Raw genomic sequence first — 20,952 nt, 5'->3', positions numbered from 1 at the left:
CTTTTATTATGCTGAAAAAATAAACAGATATTTCTGTCCCTGAGAGAGAGGAGAGAAAGAGAGGTTTCATTTTCATCTTCAAAAGGTGTAAGGAATTGTTCTATTTCTTATATTAGTCCATAAACATTTTAGAGAAAGAAAGAGATGTAATATAAATTTTAGTTGAAGAAGTAAATGCTCATAAGAGAGAGAGAGAGAGAGAGAGAGAGAGAGAGAGAGAGAGAGAGAGAGAGAGAGAGAGAGAGAGAGAGAGAGAGAGAGAGAGAGAGACAGACAGACAGACAGAGAGTATAAATTCTAGTTTAAGAAAGAAATGCTCGTACTTGAGAGAGAGAGAGAGAGAGAGAGAGAGAGAGAGAGAGAGAGAGAGAGAGAGAGAGAGAGAGAGAGAGAGAGAGAGAGAGAGACGTAATATAGATTTAGTCATTAGAGAAATACATCCATTCGTTCTTCTGTTGCCCCACGTAACGTGTGACATGGGTGCCAATTGAACAATAAATTGGATAATTCCAGATTTCGATATTTTAGGGTCCTAGAAAAAGGAAATATGCAGGTCACTCTTGCATGTCAAATACTGTGTAGAATATCAATAAAGGCAAATAATTATATTAGGCTAATTTCTGCTTGTAAAAGCATTGGACAATACTAATATTAAATATATATCTTAGTATATCTTAGAGATGAAAATATAATTATTTTGTGGAGATGATAGTTGAGAAAACGGAATGAAATTAACTAGTGTCTGTGAAATGCAAGTAAATTTTGTAGGAATTTGGAAATTTATTACAAGATAAAAGGAAGATTTATATGGATTGAGATAATTTCAGGTAATTATTCATAATATGGAGATAATTGATGTAATTTTAGATATAATTCTGTGATGGAATTCAATCAAACAACCCTCTTAACAAGAGAACGCCTTGATGAAGAACCATGATTCAACAGGGAATATCATTTCCATGTAGAAGCATTGCGACGGGCAACAGAGCCCTTGAACCTGGGGAATCTGCTCTCTCAGTTCGAATCTAAATTTTTCTCTCATCTATTTCTGCTTCTCAGTATTATTTCGACCTCCTCGTAATTTTATAAAAATTCTTTCGTCTTGCTGTCCTAACTCTATTAGTAAAGTTTTCCTTATCTTTCTATATACTTTTTGTTTATATGTTCACTTATTTTTATGTTTGGTTTCTTAAATGGCGTAGATATTTTCACATTCGTTATTACTGCCTGCTTAGATGAATGGAAGAAGGGATTACAGTTGGGAGATATTTGCTTTCAAAACTATATGTGAGAATATTGGATGATCTCAGCTATCCCAGAAATGGTTTGGACCTTTTTTGGCTGATCTATTCTTAAGGGTTGGGTCATCGGAATCCAGGGGTAGGGTGCGGATCCAATCCTTGTGGTAGGACTTTTGGCTTATAGCTGGAAGCCGATCATTACAGATATGGAGAGGATGATTCCATATTTCCTTGGTCTCAGTTTAAACAGGCGGTTTTAGCTTAAACTTGTGCCTCTATATCTGTTTTTTTTTTGGTAGGGTAAGAAGGGGAACTTCTGGGAAGAACTATCTCTCTGTGCCTCGTAGAGAATTATTATTATTATTATTATTATTATTACTAGCCAAGCTACAACCCTAGTTGGAAAAGCAAGATGCTCTAAGCCCAAGGGCTCCAATAGGGAAAAATAGCCCAGTGAGGAAAGGAAATAAATAAATGATGAGAATAAATTAACAATATATCATTCTAAAAACAGTAACAGCGTCAAAACAGATATGTCCTATATAAACTATTAACAACGTCCAAAACAGATATGTCATATATAAACAATAAAAAGACTCATGTCAGCCTGGTCAACATAAAAGCATTTGCTCCAACTTTGAACTTTTGAAGTTCTACTGATTCAACTACCCGATTAGGAAGATCATTTTACAACTTGGTAACAGCTGGAATAAAACTTCTAGAATACTGTGTAGTATTGAGCCTCATGATGGAGAAGGCCCGGCTATTAGAATTAACTGCCTGCCTAGTATTACGAACAGGATAGAATTATCCAGGGAGATCTGAATGTAAAGGATGGTCAGAATTATGAAAAATCTTATGCAACATGCATAATGAACTAATTGAACGACGGTGTCAAAGTTTAATTTCTAGATCAGGAATAAGAAATTTAATAGACCGTAAGTTTCTATCCAACAAATTACGATGAGAATCAGCAGCTGAACACCAGACAGGAGAACAATACTCAAAACAAGGTAGAATGAAGGAATTAAAACACTTCTTCAGAATAGATTGATCACCAAAAATCTTAAACGACTTTCTCAATAAGCCAATTTTTTGTGCAATTGAAGAAGACACAGACCTAATGTGTTTCTCAAAAGTAAATTTGCTGTCGAGAATCACACCTAAAATTTTAAAAGAGTCATGCAAATTTAAAGAAACATTATCAATACTGAGATCCGGATGTTGAGGAGCCACCGTCCTTGACCTACTTACAATCATACTTTGAGTTTTGTTAGGATTCAACTTCATACCCCATAATTTTCACCATGCACTAATTTTAGCTAAATCTCTATTAAGGGATTCACCAACCCCAGATCTACATTCAGGGGATAGAATTGATGCAAAGAGAGTAGCATCATCTGCTTATGCAACAAGCTTGTTTTCTAGGCCAAACCACATGTCATGTGTATATAGTATGAAAAGTAATGGGCCAAGAACACTACCCTGTGGAACACCGGATATCACATTCCTATACTCACTATGGTGCCCATCAACAACAACTCTTTGAGATCTATTACTTAAAAAATCAATAATAATGCTAAGAAACGTCCCACCCACTCCCAACTGTTTGAGTTTGAAAACAAGGGCCTCATGATTAACATGGTCAAAGGCAGCACTAAAATCAAGGCCAATCATACGAACTTCCTGACCACAATCAAGGGATTTCTGTACAGCATTGGAGATTGTAAGAAGGGCATCACATGCTCCAAGGCCTTTACGAAAATCAAATTGCAAACTAGGGAATAGATGATTACCTTCAGCAAACCAATTAAGACGTTTTGCCAGAAGACGTTCAAAAACTTTAGATAATATGGGAGTTATGGAAATTGGGCGGTAATCAGTGGGACTTGAGCTACCACAAACACATTTACATAGAGGAGTAACATTACCAATTCTCCAACAAGTGCTAAAAGCTCCTCACCTTGCTAACTTGCGCAAAATAACAGATAACTTTGGAGCTAAGAAATCTGCTGTCTTTATAAAAAAAACAAAGGAAAAATACCATTTGGGTCTACACCTCCATAATCATCAAGGTCCACCAACAGAGCTTTAATCTCACGAGATCGAAAAGCTAAACTAGTTAGTTTAGCCTCAGGAAAACAGGAATGAGGAAGTTCAAGTTTCTCATTACTCTGCTTACTGTCAAAAACATCAGCCAAAAGGGTTGCCTTTTCCTTTGGACAGTGAGTGACTGAGCCATCTGGTTTAAGTAAAGGAGGAACTGTTGCATCTACACCAAAGAGTGCAGATTTAAGGGTAGACCACCATTTATGTTCCTGAGTTGTACCAGAAAGGGTTTCTTTTATGGTTAAATTGTACTCCTTTTCAGTTGAGGCATAAACTCTCTGAGCAAAAGCTCGAAGCTGAGTATAGTTGTTCCAGGGCAAATCTGATCTGCTACCCTTCCAAAGATGATAGGCTTCCTGCTTCTCCAAATAAGCACATCTACAATCATCATTGAACCACAGTTTGTCCTTCACTTGGTACCTTAGCACACGAAAAGGGATACGCCTGTTAATTATGTTGACTATATTCTCATTCAAAGGGACAACAGGATCTACACTACTATATAATTGTGACCAATTCAAGCACGAAAGATCATGCAAAATCCCATTCAAGTCTGCTTGGGATTTCATATAAATTTTACAAGAGTATGACATATCAGGGACAGGCTGCTCAGTCTTCACTACTAATGAAATCAAGGCATAATCAGATGTCCCGACTGGAGAACCAACCTTACTCGTTTTAACGCCAGGGTAGTCAGTGTATACGAGGTCCAAGCAATTACCAGACCTGTGAGTAGCTTCATTTATGATTTGCTCACAGCCTGATTCAGAGGCAAAGTCTAAAGCTCTTAAGCCATGGCGATCGGTAGGAGAGATAGAACTTAACCACTCCCTATGGTGAGCATTAAAATCACCAACAAAGACAAAAGAAGCCTTTCTATCATCTTCTTGTATCTTAGCCATAATGGTAAGAAGACAATCGAAGATAGAATCATCCATGTCTGGATTCCGGTAGATCGAACATAAATAAAAGTTGTTATGCCTGCCATAAACTTTTATTACCTGAATCTCATGACATCCACATTAATAGCAGGACTTATGAGAAGCAGGGTACTCGGTCCTAATATACACCGCCATTCCCCTGGCCCTTGGGATGGCATCAAGTTTCAACATTATTGGCTTCTTAAAACCAGTTATAAGGAGCTCAGATGAGTGCCTCATATTAGAAACCAAAGTTTCTGAGCACAAAAGAATATCATACTGTCTGGACGCAACTGTAAGGTCCTGGATATTTGCATGAAGACCACGTATATTGCAATACAGAAGACGACATTAACGAAATCTAGGAAGTACTGGTCCCGGATTTCGCTCAATGTCTCCAAACAGCATAAGAATAATTAGAAATAAAAAAGAGACGTCATACTTAAAAACTAGATTAACAAGAATTATAACAAAAACAATATGTACAGAATCATAAATAAAGTGATTGAAGGTACCCATAGACTATAGTAAAAAGTCGGAAAAACTGGTCAACATGGAGGAGCCGATAGACCATGCAAGGCTAAATACCCTCCAGGATAGCCACTTCAACTGAAGGGAGGACAGTAAGGATGGTTTTGAGAAGAAAAAGAATCAGAAAAAGGAAAAGACAACCTCTTGATAAACCACCAGGCATCCATGGCCTTTCTATTAAGCCTGCCCAACACACTATTTCAAAAAAAACAGGAGGAAGAAAAAAAAAGATGTGTGCTCGAGTGTACCCTCAAGCAAGAGAACTCTAACCCAAGACAGTGGAAGACCATGGTACAGAGGCTATGGCACTACCCAAGACTAGAGAACAATGGCTTAATTTTGGAGTGTCCTTCTCCTAGAAGAGCTGCTTGCCATAGCTAAAGAGTCTCTTCTACCCATACCAAGAGGAAAGTACACTGAACAAATTGCAGTACAGTAATTAACCCCTTGGGTGAAGAAGTGTTAAGTATCTCATTGTTGTAAGGTGTATGAGGAAAGACGAGAATATGTAAAGAATAGGCCAGACTATTCTGGTTAAGTGTAGGCAAAGAAAAAATAATCCGTAACCAGAGAGAGGGATCCAATGCATTACTGTCTGCCCAGTCAAAGGATCCAATACCTCTCTAGTGGTAGTATCTCAACGGGCGGCTGGTGCCCTGGCCAACCCACTACCAGCAAAATATCCTTTCACACGCATGATACTTTGTTAATATTTGGCATCAGGTAAATCACCCTAACAACCAAACAACAAACAAGACCCCACCCTTTATTATGGACCCTTCAAACAATGATGGCCCATCACTTGGCAATTCCTTTAAAGAAAATTCCGTTTACAGTCTAGGAACTAAATGTTATATGACACGATCTGGTCCAATAGAAATAATGAAATACCTGAGTTTGTACCAAACGTTGAAGTAAAGAAAGCATCAAAAGGCATGAAAAGAGGCAAAGAAACAGGAGATGGTCTAACAATCAATTTAATAATAGATGGAGATTTCATAGTAGTAAAGCTCTCTGGACTTTACACCAAATCTCAGCAAGAATGCTCTATACCTACAGCTTGGAAAAACTTTACTATTATACTAATTCACAATAAGGGAGAAATTGGAATTTGATAGATTCTAATGATACAGTTCCAGCCTTCTACTTCATATTATTTCAAATTCAAGCATCTACCCTCGCTTGCCTGTACCTGCTGGGTGGCTGTAGCAAATGTACTTGTGGGGATGCTAAGGAGCTTCAACCCTGGTTAAAGTTCTTATCAATTTTCTTGTGAACTCCTTAGTTCACTGAAGGCCGTAACTACACAAGATTACACACAATTGCTTAATGTAGATAATCTATTCACAAATTTCTCCGATGCTAAACTCATCAACATGATGCAGAAAATGGCCATGGAATTAGATATAGCACCTTGAATATTGCAGAATATGTTCTTGTATTTTTCACTATGGCATAATCACTGCTCTGAAGGAAAGATGCTCTCACAAGTTTATAAAGTATCCTTTCCTAGGGCTCCTAAGTCTTCCATTAAACTTTTGTTATATAGCATCAGTAATTGCTGGGAGCTCCATGATCGTGTATCAGTTCCCCTTGAAATCCCTCCTTGATATCACCACATAGGTGAGGATAACTAATTGTCCCTTTCCACAATAAGATCATACAAATAGAAGAGAGCTAGTTTCCAATGTCTATAGAATGCAAGCTATCCTATATTGGGATAAGGATCAATGCTTTGCTCGATTTCAGTGTATACCAGAATTTTCATTTAGTAATAGGTTTTTGACTGGCAGAGCAGCTAAGTAAACAGTTAGTAAGTAAATAGAAACCAGACTACATAATACAACTTGTAACCACCTGCAGGTATTAAAACTGTTTAGAAGACCTTTTGGGTAATGAGTTTTGTTGGGTTACCTGAATGGAACATTGTTCAGATTGATACTTATAAAATTGATCAAGAAAACTACAATACACAATTAGTTATTCATCAATTCAGTCCATACCAAGTCATATGGTAAAACACAGACTTGTGGAAAAATATTACAGAAAGGTGTTAATAAGAAGTTATCATAACTGGGATTTAAAAAGAATTCTTTCCAGAAGCAGATTTATCCATGTATATCTTTAAGACCTCTCAAGGGCAGGACTGAAGTGGTCTGAACGTCAAAAATAGTTTGAAGGAGAATTTGATTGACTTAATTATCAAAAGGAAACAAGGTTGTTTGTCCTGACAGTTAAAATAGCAATTGGGAGACGGAAAAAAAATTAACTTACCATTCAATTTTGAGACCTGTGATTTCCTCTTTCAATTGGATTTGTTGTGAACTCGGCAGGACGATTGAATCGCGAATTCTCAGAGACCCCATCTTCGATATGAAGCTTCTGACATCTTGGCCGTGTTTAATTTTCAATCGCGGGAAGAACACATATGCTAGTTCTCTGTTGAAAAGTAAAAGAACTGTCAGTTTGATATGTTTAGTTGCACATGCAGTTGATAGTATAGAACAGTGATTCCCAACTTCCTGGCCACGACCCAAATGAGAGTAGCAAGGATTTTCTGAGGATTGCCGTATGGTCTTAGAAAAATAATAATAATAGTTCACACCTGGTTCCCAATGTTTCCGTGAAGTGTGATGATCGATCTGAGCAGATAATGCCTTGAGGTGATTGTAAATGTATCGCTAAGTAGTAATGTGCTCTAACAATAAATATAAAAAAACTACTTTGGAAGTCTTATAATTTGTTGTAGTCTTAATTTCAATTTGGTCCTTGGTTATTCCCAAGGTATCTTACTTGATTCTTACATGAGCCATTTTTTATCATATATAATTAATTATATTAATATTATGAATCACTTAATTTAAAAAAAAAAAAAAAAAAAATATTACTAGCCACTAAAGAAAAGCTTATATTTTATTATGATACACAAGTACAAGTTCGTGTTTTTTCTAAAACTTATTTACTTTTTCATTTCAAATTTATCAGAATCAGTTGTGTTAGTCAATATAAACTTATAAAAATAGAATAACGTTAACAAATACAGTTGCAAGTATAACTGTAACATGAAATGGGTTGGATTTTTTACTACATTTGTGAATCCCTGGTTCAGGTTAATGATGTATTTTGGGTTATAACTAAAATAATGTTGGGAAACATTGGGATAAATGAATGGGAAATGATGATGAGGAGGAAAAGGTGAAGGATTATTATGATTAATTTACTTTCCATTACTTTGTTCCTATTTCAGTTCTTAAAAATATTTCTACTTTTATTATTACAAAACAATTAACCCGAGTATTTTTCAACAGACATGAGAGATGATTTAATTGATAACAGAGGAACAAAAGTAGAATTTAATAATAAGAAAACGTGAATAAACCCAAGAACAGTTAAAAACTTAACCAGGAGGGTCTGGCAGAGTTAATAATTAGAAAATAATCGGTAATATAATCTATACTCTGCGTCAGACAACTGAATTTGACAAGTAAATCGACTAATAAACAACACAATAGGCAACTTGTTTTAGGAATATACTAAAGACCTGCCAAAAAGACTTCGAACTTACTGGTACCTAGTTGACGACGTGAGCATGTTGGCAATTTCGAAGGCTTTCAGAACGTCTCCCTCGGTGGACACGTTGGGGATATACAGACTGGGCAGGCACTTCAGGTTATCAGGTAAGGGCCTGATAAGCGACGTGATCAAATTAAGGCTGACACAAATACCTAAGAGAAGATACAGGATTGAAAGGGAGAACCAGAGTCAATGGAGAACAAGTCTGGTATAGAATGGCGCAGAGGCTGTCTGTCTATTTCACTTTCAAATACTGTATTGTCATTCATATATATGTATGTTTATATATATATATATATATATATATATATATATGTATATATATATGTATGTATGTATATATATATATATATATATCTATATATATATATATATATATATATATGTATATATGTATATATATATATATATATGTATATATATATATATTATATATATGCATATATATGTATCTATATATATATATACATATACATTTATGTATATATACATATATATATTTATATATACATATATATATATATATATTTATATGTACATATATATATATATATATATATACACACACACACATATATATATATATGTATGTATATATATGTCTATATGTATGTATATATATGTATATATATATATATATATATACAGACGCACACACACACACACACACACATATATATATATATATATATACTTACGAAGTTGGTCTAACACAAGAGTTAATATTTTATTCATATATTTTCATTAAGTGTCAAAATTAAATATTCTTATAACTCAATTCCAATGAAACATGTGATTGTATAATTTTTTTTTCAAAGCATCTTTCCTTTGTCTTAGTTCAGATTTGATATTTCGAGTGATTTGTTTTTTGGCGTTAATTCTTAGGAATTGCTGTTAACTTTTTTATAGAATATATTTATTTTTGTAAAGTGTGTATTATTAAATCACTAATATTTTTTTCTTAATGCTTTGCTCGTATTCCCTGACTCAGAACTGAAGTAAGAGGTTGGTATTGGAATAGTTTATGTAATTAATCACCCAGTTTTGTTTTGAATGTAACATAAGAGACCTTTGGATATTCAGTGTACATATATATTGCCGTCTGAGAGTAATATTCTCAGAGCTCGGGTATTTTTTCATGTGTAACTGACTTATGTAATATAATCAGGTGAGTTTTGGAGCTCGGGAATTTATATAATTCGTCAGCCATAATATATATATATATATATATATATATGTATATATGTATGTATGTATGTATAATGTATTTACATATATGTACCCACACACACACATATGTGTGTGTGTGTATATATATATATATATATATATTATATATATATATACACATATATGTGTGTGTGGGTACATATATGTAAATACATTATACATACATACATACATATATATATATATATATATGTATGTATGTATAATGTATTTACATATATGTACCCACACACACACACACACGTACGTGTGTGTATATATATATATATATATATGTATGTATGTATAATGTATTTACATATATGTACCCACACACACACACACATACGTGTGTATATATATATATATATATATACCGTATATGGAGAAGCCCATGTGGAGAAACGAGAAACGAAGTAGATTTTATTCTCAGCATAAAGTTTCAATTTAGTTAAAGATGTAAGTGTTCAACAAGTTAAAATCAAGCGACCATAGAATGGTGAGAAGTAATATTTGTATAGAGCTAAGGAAAGAAAGAGGAAAACTAATTGTTTAGAAAGAGAAAAACTAATTGTTTAGAAAGAAAATAAACGCTTCTGGAATGCAAAAAAAAAAAATCTTATAAATTTTGTTTATCAATAAATAATAAATGCTCCCAGCTACATGATGAAATGGAACCAATTTATGTAAAAATGAACAGTAATTTATGAAAATATGTTTTAGAATGAGCACAAGAGATAGGTGGAAAAGTTCCTAAACAAGATCCAGGAAAAGTATCAGATCAAATCCTTAATAAAGAAAGGATTAGAAATAAGGGTAAAATACAAGAGATATTAAATGAAATTAACAGAACTATCCACAACAATAAACAAACTAAAAATCCAAGACATTCGTAAACACAATCAGACTATTTTGGAAACACTAAAGAAAGGAAGCTGCATCAAATTGATGAAAAGAAGACTTGGAACAGGGTGCCGACAGTTATTTGCTTTAGAGGATTAAAATGGAAATATTATCAACAAGACATGGAATGGTGAAAATTGCAGATTATTTCTATTCAATGCTATAAGATAGTAATATAAGAAAACTCCGCCAATATATATAATGAAACACGTGAGCTGGTACTAAACGTAACAGTAGAAGTAATGAAAACATTTAAAATGCATGAAACGATGAAATGTAGGAGAAGATGGCCTAGAAATTTATTTATCAACAAATAGAGGGGGTTTCATAGTAGTTAAAGTTGCTGAACTTTACAGGAAATGTCTGCAAGAATGCTCTATACTTACGGCTTGGAATAACTTTATAATTATACTCATTCACAAAAAGAGAGGCTCAAAAGATCTGAAAAATCACCGCCCAATAAGTTTACTCTTAATCATTTAAAAAGATTGTACAAAAAAAATATCATCATAGGCCGAATTGAAAGACAGCTAAACATTAATCAGCCAAGAGAGCAGGCAGGCTTTAGAAGGTGGTATTCTATAACTGACCATATCCATGTAGTTAATCAGCTAGTCTTACAAAACAATATGATTGATATTTATAGACTATGAAAAAGATTTTGATTTTGTCGAAACTTCAGCAGTAATGAAAGCACTTAAAATATAAGGAATAGATGAATCTTATGTTAGAATATTTGAAGATGTCTATATGGGAAGCACAGCAATCTTCAAGATTATATAAAGATATTGAGAAAATTCTGATTAAGAAAGGAGTTAGACAGTGAGATCCCAAGTCTCCCAAATTATTCACCGCATTCCTAGAAGAAGTTTTTAGGAATTTAGATTGGCAAAATAAAGGAATTAACATTAATAGGGAATACCTTAACAACTTAAGATTTGCAGATGATATACAGTAGTTCTATTTAGTGAATAATGGGAGGAAATGCAAAGGATGATAGAAGACTTGAATAAAAGAAGCAGTAATGTAGGACTGAAAATTAATATGAATAAAACCAAAATAATGGCCAATGAAAATACAGAGAAGCAATAAATGAGGGTTATTGATGAACCTCTAGAGATTGTAAATGAATATACATACTTAAGGCAGCGTTTCCTAGGACAGGAGACTGAAATCAAAAGGATGATAAAAATGAGATAGTGAGCTTGTAGGAAACAAAATAAGATTTTAAAAAAGAAAAAGGCCACTCGCTAAGAAGAAAATTATTTAATTAGATGATCCTATTTAGGCATCAGAAACTTGCAGCCTTACTAAAGCCTTAGAACATAAGCTATATACAACTCAACAAGCTATGGAAAGAATAATGATGGGAATAACACTAAGAGACAGAAAAAGAACAACATGAATTCGAGAGCAAACTACAGTAAAGTAGAGGATGTTCTAACAAATTGTGGGAAAAAACAAATGACAAATAATTGATGGATATTAGGAATAACTGAATGTGTCTCTGGAGATTGCAAAAAAAAGCAGAGGAAGAAAAAGAAGATGATGGTTTGACGTGCTTAGAAAATTTCTGGTAATAGAAAAGCATAAAAAAACCATAAACAGATGCGAGTGGAAGCACATATGTGAGGCCGTTGTCCTGCTGTGGACTTCTTATGCTTGATGATGATGATAACTATATAGATAGATAAGATAATAGAGGGATAGATATTAAACTAACAGGTACATTCAAACACATATACTGTATACATATATAATATAGACTAAACTAACAGGTACATTTAAACATATATAGTGTATAGATAGATAATTAGATATATATATATATATATATATATATATATATATATATATATATATATATATATATATATATATATATATGCATTGTGACGACAATAAGGTGAGCAGAGAGAGACTGACAATTTACTGAACATGCAACGGTCACTATATTACAGAGTACGGACGGATAAGTAGCCTGGGAGGGAAACATTTCCAACTGCCAAAATCATTTGTGTTTTCATTCAAATATAAATTATAAATATCAAGGTGGTAGCCTAATGAAATATACATTATTATACATGAAAATGAAGCTCTTAAAGAGCGCAACATTATTATACAAAAATCCACTGTGTGGAATAAATAATAAAGTTACAATATACAGAAAAATGTCCAGGGAGAGGAAACACGGCTGGTAAGATGATGTCTTTACAAGTACTCCCCGCCCCAGACAGCGGGCATCGGAGATGGTTGATGCGATTAATTCGTGTATCGTGGAGGGCGACGTAATTCCCCTTTGGTACTTTAGCGTAGGAGAAGGTTGCGCTGCTTCAGAGGAATCGTTTTCCCCTGTCGTTGCGTGGTTTTCTCCAGTCTGGTGAATGATTTGTTCTGAGGGGGAATCCTGGGTCTACCAGGGTATGCGGTGATCTTCTTGTTGCTTTCAAGGTACGCTGGTTTTAATCGGTCGATCATCACCCAATCTTCTTGTCCGTTGACGTTCAAGAGGAAAGATTTGGCTGTTCTTCTGACAACCTCGAAAGGGCTGCGGTAAGGTCTAGTCAGGGGTTGTTGGTGAACATCGACCCGGATGAAGACGTAGTCGCAGTAGTCTAGGTTCTTGGGCATGAAGTGTCTGGTCTTGTCCTCGTATGTTTTCAGGCATTGTCTTAATTTCACGGCAATTTCTCTCAGGTGATCCTGCTTGGTGTCGTCGGTAGTTGCAGGGAAGAACTTGCCAGGAACTGTAAGTGCCTCGCCGTAGATCTCCTCCGCGGGAGAAGGTTCGCTCTCAAAGAGAGCAACATTGTTATACAAAAATCCAGTGTGTGGAATAAATAATAAAGTTACAATATACAGAAAAATGTCCAGGGGGAGGAAACACAGCTGGTAAGATGATGTCTTTACAAGTACTCCCCGCCCCAGACAGCGGGCATCGGAGATGGTTGATGCGATTAATTCGCGTATCGTGGAGGGCGACGTAATTCCCCTCTGGTGCTTTAGCGTAGGAGAAGGTTGCGCTGCTTCGGAGGAATCGTTTTCCCCTGTCGTTGCGTGGTTTTCTCCCGTCTGGTGAATGATTTGTTCTGAGGGGGAATCCTGGGTCTACCAGGGCACGCGGTGATCTTCTTGTTGCTTTCAAGGTACGCTGGTTTTAATCGGTCGATCATCACCCAATCTTCTTGTCCGTTGACGTTCAAGAGGAAAGATTTGGCTGTTCTTCTGACAACCTCGAAAGGGCTGCGGTAAGGTCTAGTCAGGGGTTGTTGGTGAACATCGACCCGGATGAAGACGTAGTCGCAGTAGTCTAGGTTCTTGGGCATGAAGTGTCTGGTCTTGTCCTCGTATGTTTTCAGGCATTGTCTTAATTTTCCGGCAATTTCTCTCAGGTGATCCTGCTTGGTGTCATCGGTAGTTGCAGGGAAGAACTTGCCAGGAACTGTAAGTGCCTCGCCGTAGATCTCCTCCGCGGGAGAAAGTTTGCTCTCAAAGAGAGCAACATTGTTATACAAAAATCCAGTGTGTGGAATAAATAATAAAGTTACAATATACAGAAAAATGTCCAGGGGGAGGAAACATGGCTGGTAAGATGATGTCTTTACAAGTACTCCCCGCCCCAGACAGCGGGCATCAGAGATGGTTGATGCGATTAATCCCTGTATCGTGGAGGGCTACGTAATTCCCCTCTGGTGCTTTAGCGAAGGGAAAGGTTGCGCTGCTTCGGAGGAATCGTTTTCCCCTGTCGTTGCGTGGTTTTCTCCAGTGTGGTGAATGATTTGTTCTGAGGTGGAATCCTGGGTCTACCAGGGCCCGCAGTGTTCTTCTTGTTGCTTTCAAGGTACGCTAGTTTTAATCGGTCGATCATCACCCAATCTTCTTGTCTGTGGATGTTCAAGAGGAAAGATTTGGCTGTTCTTCTGACAACCTCGTAAGGGCTGCGATAAGGTCTAGTCAGGGGTTGGCGGTGAGCATCGACCCAGATGAAGACGTAGTCGCAGTCGTATAGGTTGTTGAGCGTGAAGTGTCTGGTCTTGTCCTCGTATGTTTTCAGGCATTGTCTTAATTTCCCAGAGATTTCTTTCAGGTGATCCAGCTTGGTGTTGTCGGTAGTTGCAGGGAAGAACTTGCCAGGGACTGTAAGTGCCTCGCCGTAGACCTCCTCAGTGGGAGAAGGTTCGTTGTCTGCCCTAGGAGCGATGCGAAGGCCAAGGAGGACCCACTGGAGATGCGCTTTCCAATGTTCGTCCGTACATCTCGCCATCAGGGCTGCCTTCAGTGTGCGATGAGCTCTCTCGACCATGTCGTTCGCTGCAGGGTTGTATGCCGTGGTGCTGTGGAGTGTCGTTCCCATCAGGTTTGCCAAAGAGAGCCAGATCTCTGACAAGAAAGCGGAACCTCGGTCCAGCATGATATCGTCGGGGACACCGAAGCAGCTGATCCAACTCGACAGGAGAGCTTCGGCGCAGGCATGGGTGGTTGCTTCGGACATTGGAGTTGCTACTAACCATCTAGTGGAGCGGTCGACGATCATCGGGAGGTATCTTGCAGAACCTGAAGGCGGCAGAGGTCCCATGACGTCCACATGGATGTGTCCGAATTGTCTCTTGGGTTGGGGAAAATCGCCGACTCCCAACTCAGTATGGTGGTTGGCCTTACTCATCTGGCAGTTAATGCAGGTTCTCGCCCACTCACGGGCGTCTTTCTTGATTCCTGGCCAGATAAATTTCTCGGATAAAAAACGGACTTTAGTGCAACCCGAGGGGTGTGATAATCCGTGGATGATGTCGAAGATCTTCCTTCTAGAGGAGGTGGGAATCCATGGGCGTGGGCGCCCCGTGCTGGTGTCGCAGAGGATGGTTTCCCCGGCTGGTCCGAGGGGAATGTCCTTCATCTGTAGCGTTGATGCTGTCGTATGATAGTCTTGGGCCCCTGGGTCGTTCTGCTGTTCTACGGTGAGGTTTGCGTAGTCGATCCCCATGTGGACCACGTTGATCTCAATCCTGGAGAAGGCGTCGGCGATCGGGTTCTTTTTACCTGGTACGTAGCTGATAGTGCAGCCGAATTCTGCGATGGCTGCCAGGTGTCGTTGTTGGCGAGAGGACCATGCGTCTGAAGACTTTGTGAAATCGTGGATCAGGGGCTGGTGGTCCGTTACGATGGTGAAGGGGGTCCCTTCAAGCATGTATCTGAAGTGGCGGACGGCGAGGTAGACGGCGATGAGCTCCCTGTCGAACGTGCTGTACCTGATTTCCGCGGGTTTGAGTTTCTTGCTGAAGAGGGCCAAAGGCTGCGGGTATCCGTTGACGATCTGTTCGAGGACAGCACCGCAGGCGACGTTGCTGGCGTCAGTGGTCAACTTCAGGGGTGCACTGTCGTCATGGTACACCAGGGTGGTGGCTTCGGCTGAGGGCTGCCTTCGTCCTGTCGAAGGCCCGTTGCTGCAGGCGACCCCAGACGAGCTTCTTGGCTTTTCCCTTCAGGACGCTGTTGAGGGGAGTCAGGATGTGCGCGATGTTGGCGATGAAGCGACAGTAGTAGTTTACCATCCCCAAAAACTCCTGAAGGTGCCAGATGGTCGTTGGGGTTAGGAAGGTTTTTACGGCGTCCACCTTGGTTGATGTGGGCTTTACGCCCGCTGCGGATATTTGATGTCCGAGGAAGTCCACCCTCTCAGCGCCAATGTGCACTAGTTGAAGCGCACGATCAAACCGTTCTCAAGAAGGCGTTTCAGCATGGCCCGGACGTGTATCCAGTATTCCTCTTTCATCCTGGAGAAGATTAAGATGTCGTCCCCGTAGCAGACGCAGAACGGCAGGTCCCCCAGGATGCTATCCATCAGTCGTTGAAACGTGGCCCCTGCGTTGCGTAGGCCGAAGGTTGAATATGAGAAGGTGTAGGAGCCGTAAGGCGTCATGATGGCGGTCTTAGGCACGTCCTCTGGGAACACAGGAACCTGAAAGTATGGTTTAAGAAGGTCCAATTTAGTAAAAATTTTTGCCCCATGAAGGGCGCTGGTGAGGTCTTGCATATTCGGCAGGGGGTAGTGGTCTGGCGTTGTGATGAGGTTAAGGCGCCAGTAGTCACCGCAGGGCCTCCTTTTCCGTCCGGTTTCTTTACAATATGGAGCGGAGACGCCCAAGGGCTGGACCCCTTCTTGCATATGTCCATCCGTTCCATGTCTTCGAAGGCACGTTTGGCATCTTTCAGCTTCTGCGGAGGAAGGCAGCGGAACTTGGTGTGTGTGGGAGGTCCCGTTGTGTTTATGTGGTGGTAGACCCCGTGCTTGGAGGGAAATCCCGGCGATTGTCGAAGTTCCGAATTGAAAACTTCGGGGAACTCTTGAAGAAGGGCAGCGTAGGGCTGCGCTACGACGGCGGAGATTGGTGTGATACCCGGACCAGCTCGTAGTGGGCGGGTTCGGCATGTCCCGGGGTCAATGAGGCGTTTCCCGGCAACGTCGACAGGTAGGCCATGGTGAGCCAGGAAGTCAGCGCAGAGGAGCGGGTGTCTGATGTCAGCGATGATGAAGGGCCAAGAGAAAAATTGGCCCATGATTGAGATTTTAAGCACCCTAGTCCCGTAACACCATATGGGAGATCCGTTGGCGGCGATGAGCGAGGGGGCATCACTGCTAGGCACCCGGTTCAGGTCAGCCTGTGAGGGAGGGAATGTTCATTGCATACAGCTGGTATCAACCATAAGCTTGCAGTTGGATACGGCGTTGAGGTGGTAGACTCCGATCTTGCCGTGATTTGCTACTGCGGCTACGGTTGATGTCAGCGGTGTCTGGCATCAGAATTTCTTCAGGAACTTGCAGGGGGGCCTGCACTTCATTGCGTTGCTCCCAAACTGTTGGTGGTAGAAACACCAAGTCGAGTTCAGTCTATGGTTCTGCTGCATCGGCTGCAGAGTTTTCTTCTTCATCAGGCCAAGGATTTCGTCGTTGTCAGCAGAGGGCGCCGCCGAGGAGTCGAGGGATGAGTAGCTGAAGGACGATGATGCGCCAAGACGGGAGACCTTGGAAGCTTCGTATAATTTCTGTGCCCTTGACAAAAGGTCGTTCATCGGCAAGGTGTTGGGTGTTGGTGATCTGGGCTCTCACATCCTGCGGAAGGTGTCGGAGGAATATTTCGCGAGATAGGCTTATCTCTCGTCGTTGTCCATTGGCGTTGGTTTCTGGCAGCATGAGAAGTCCAACCATTTCATCCCATGCTTCTATGGGAGAGCTGTTGCCCATAGGTCTATTGCTGAGATCAAGGACCTTCTGTGCCGTTGCCGAGACGGAAAGCGAGTATATATTGATTAGTTTGGTTCGCAGGTCGTCGTAGGATACCTCACCGGAGTGGGCGTCGAGCCATGGAGAGATCTTGTCAAAGACCTCCTCAGGGATGGAGGTCAGGATGATATCAGCTTTGGTGCAGGGGTCGTTTAGCTGGGCCAACCTGAAGAGTATGTCCGCCCTCAGGAACCAGGAAACAGTGTTGTGTTGTGAGAACGGTGGCAGCTTGACTTTGGGCACAGCTGAGTGGTTGCTTGGCACGATGGGCTGGGTGGTTTCGTCATGGTCAGTTGATGCATCAGGCCAAGGGCGTGAGCTGGTTATGTCTGATATACTCATCATTGCTGTCTCACAAAACTAAGTGGGATAAAGCCAAAAGACTTCGTTAAACGTTAATGACAAGAAGAGATATACGAAGGAAACCCAGCTGTAATTAGTCCGTTAATGGCAAGCCAAAACTGCTATGTGTTTCTAACATCTCCAGGGTCCCCAGTTGTGAGGACAACAAGATGAGCAGAGAGAGACTGACAATTTACTGAACATGCAGCGGTCACTATATTACAGAGTGTAGACGGATAAGTAGCCAGGGAGGGAAAAATTTCCAACCGCCAAAATCATTTGTGTTTTCACTCAGATATAAATTGTAAATACCAAGGCGGTAGCCTTATGAAATATACATTATTATACATGAAAATAAAGCTCTCAAAGAGCGCAACATTGTTATACAAAAATCCACTGTGTAGAATAAATATTAAAGTTACAATATACAGAAAAGAGTCCGGGGGAGGAAACACGGCGGGTAAGATGATGGCCTTACAATATATGTATATGTATATATATATATATATATATATATATATATATATATATATATATATATATATGTGTATATATATGTATATATATATATATATATATATATATATATATATGTATATATATATATATATATATATATATATACAGTATATATATAAATTTATATATATATATATATATATATATATATATATATATATATATATATATATATATATATATATACTGTATATATATATTCTTACGAAGCTGGTCTAGCATAGGGGTAAATATTTTATCCATATATTTCAATTATGTATTTAAGAGATGTATAGTTAGCTCGTAAGGTGAGTTCCATTAATGTAAGTTTAAATAATGCATGTAGATTACATAAGACTTTCGTCATTCATTTAATTGTATTTTCATTTAATTCAGTATGTGTAAATTTACGTTAGTTTTAAGAATTAACTTTTTATTTCTCGTAGTTTTGTTACGAAGTCTTATGTAATCTCATTTAGATATGCTGTATGCTGTATGACACACAAGGTATGAGCACGAGGGATTATGTCATTTTTTATGTTTCCACGTGGTTAGAAAGTGCATGAAAATTCTGGAATTAGATTTATTCTTTTTTTTTTATTATTGTTATGAGAGGTAGGTGGGCAGAGTTAGCTGGAAGAGGATTGCCTTGCAAGCAATGTTAGTACTCCTTCTTCAAATTACTTCGTTGGCAACCTTACGCTGCTATAGCCATGCCCCTCCACGCTACGAGAATAATCTACTAGAAAATTCTAGACGAATTAAATCAATAAATAGAGACCCAGCCTATCCCTTAGAAAGATCCAACATCCGCTTGCCCTCTCTCCTCTCAAGTGCATGTCCTCTCAAACATGATTAGCGATTTCTACCCAACATATATTGTGTATAGTGCTGTTCAAACGTTGGTGAAGTTATTGGGTGTTTATTCAAGTGTAGTATGTTAATGTAAGTGCATTTTAACATAAATTTTTGTAACTGGCCTTGTGAAATTTAGGTTAAACAGTGAAGTGCATTGAAATTTTTTGCTTAACTGTTCTGTATCCTTGTGTGAACCAAAAGGCTTAAGTGTAACAGTAACCTATATGTAAATTTCATAATTGTATGTTCATTAGAGTGTTAAAGTGTTAACTTCTTTTATTAATCATCAAAATTAAATATTTCTATAAATTAATTTCCAGTGAAACAATTGATTGTATAATTGTTTCAGTGTCTTTCTTTTGTCTTAGTCTAAGATTCAGTTCAGATTTAATATATCGAGTGACATTTTTTTTGGAGTTAATTCTTATGAATTATTGTTAACTTTTTATAGAATATATTTATTTTTGTAACGTGTGTATTATTTTGATCACCAATATTGTTTCTCAGTACTCTAAGAACCGAAGTAAAAGGTTGGTTTTAGAAAAATTCACATAAGTAATCACCTAGTTTAGTTTTGAGTAACGTAAGAGGCCTTTGGATATTCAGTGTTCATATATATTGCCATCTGGGAGTTGCGTGATATTCTTAGAGCTTGGGTATTTTTCAAGTATAACAGATTTATGTAAAAATAAGCAGATGAGTTTGGAGCTTGGGAGTTTATGTAATTCGCCAGCAATAATAATAATAATAATAATAATAATAATAATAATAATAATAATAATAATAATGATATATATATAATATATATATATATATATATATATATATATATATATATATATATATATATATGTATGTATATATATATATATATATATATATATATATATATGTATGATATATATCATGATGAAATATATTGGGAGAGAGATAGAGTACTCACTTAAAGCCTGTAATTCATGTCCATCACTGAGGTAGTCCATGAGTTGGATGTATGCAAAATTGTCAGGAACGCCCGCCCATAAGCTCTTCAGAGTTAGAGGAAGCTGCAGCCCTCTGCTAATCCTCCCCATATACTTATCAACTTGGCACCTGTTAGGGATGGAAGCAGTTTGAAGGGCCTGACTCTGATGATAAAAAAAGCATGTAAGAATGCCTTTCATCCTTTAGATTTTGAATCAAGGATGAACTCTCCGTGCGGAGAATTTCCACAACGTCGGGTGGTTTCTGACTTAGGAAAAGGGATCATCGCCAGGTAGTTGGTTACTTCTGCAAATAATGTGCTACTCCTCTTCTGTCTGTATATAGGTCTATCAATGACTGGTTATTATAATGCTTTGGATATATATATATATATATATATATATATATATATATATATATATATATATATATATATGTATATATATTATATATATATATATATATATATATATATATATATATATATGTGTGTGTGTGTGTGTATGTATGTTTATGTTTGAGTGCA

The 20,952-nt window shown here is 38.1% G+C and overlaps 2 protein-coding genes across 10 annotated transcripts in view; one reads left to right on the top strand and one right to left on the bottom strand.

Annotated features, from left to right (window-relative positions):
- ninaC (STKc_myosinIII_N_like and MYSc_Myo21 domain-containing protein ninaC) overlaps positions 1–20,952 on the top strand; it is a 186,670-nt gene that overhangs the window by 112,885 nt on the left and 52,833 nt on the right. The window lies entirely within an intron of this gene.
- The window catches only part of LOC137654562 (uncharacterized), a 31,465-nt gene that overhangs the window by 1,615 nt on the left and 8,898 nt on the right, over positions 1–20,952 (bottom strand). For 2 of the 3 annotated variants that reach the window (XM_068388300.1, XM_068388299.1), the window contains 3 exons: positions 20,407–20,555; positions 8,367–8,526; positions 7,076–7,240 (listed from right to left, as the gene is read on the bottom strand). In XM_068388300.1, coding sequence (XP_068244401.1) covers positions 7,076–7,240; positions 8,367–8,526; positions 20,407–20,555 — 474 coding nt within the window. The remainder of the gene's footprint in view (positions 1–7,075; positions 7,241–8,366; positions 8,527–20,406; positions 20,556–20,952) is intronic. The other variant, XM_068388301.1, reaches the window with a different exon arrangement.

The sequence above is a fragment of the Palaemon carinicauda genome, chromosome 15 (assembly GCF_036898095.1).
Source record: "Palaemon carinicauda isolate YSFRI2023 chromosome 15, ASM3689809v2, whole genome shotgun sequence".
Taxonomy (NCBI): Eukaryota; Metazoa; Arthropoda; class Malacostraca; order Decapoda; family Palaemonidae; genus Palaemon; species Palaemon carinicauda.
This window is presented reverse-complemented; position numbering and strand designations above follow the sequence as displayed.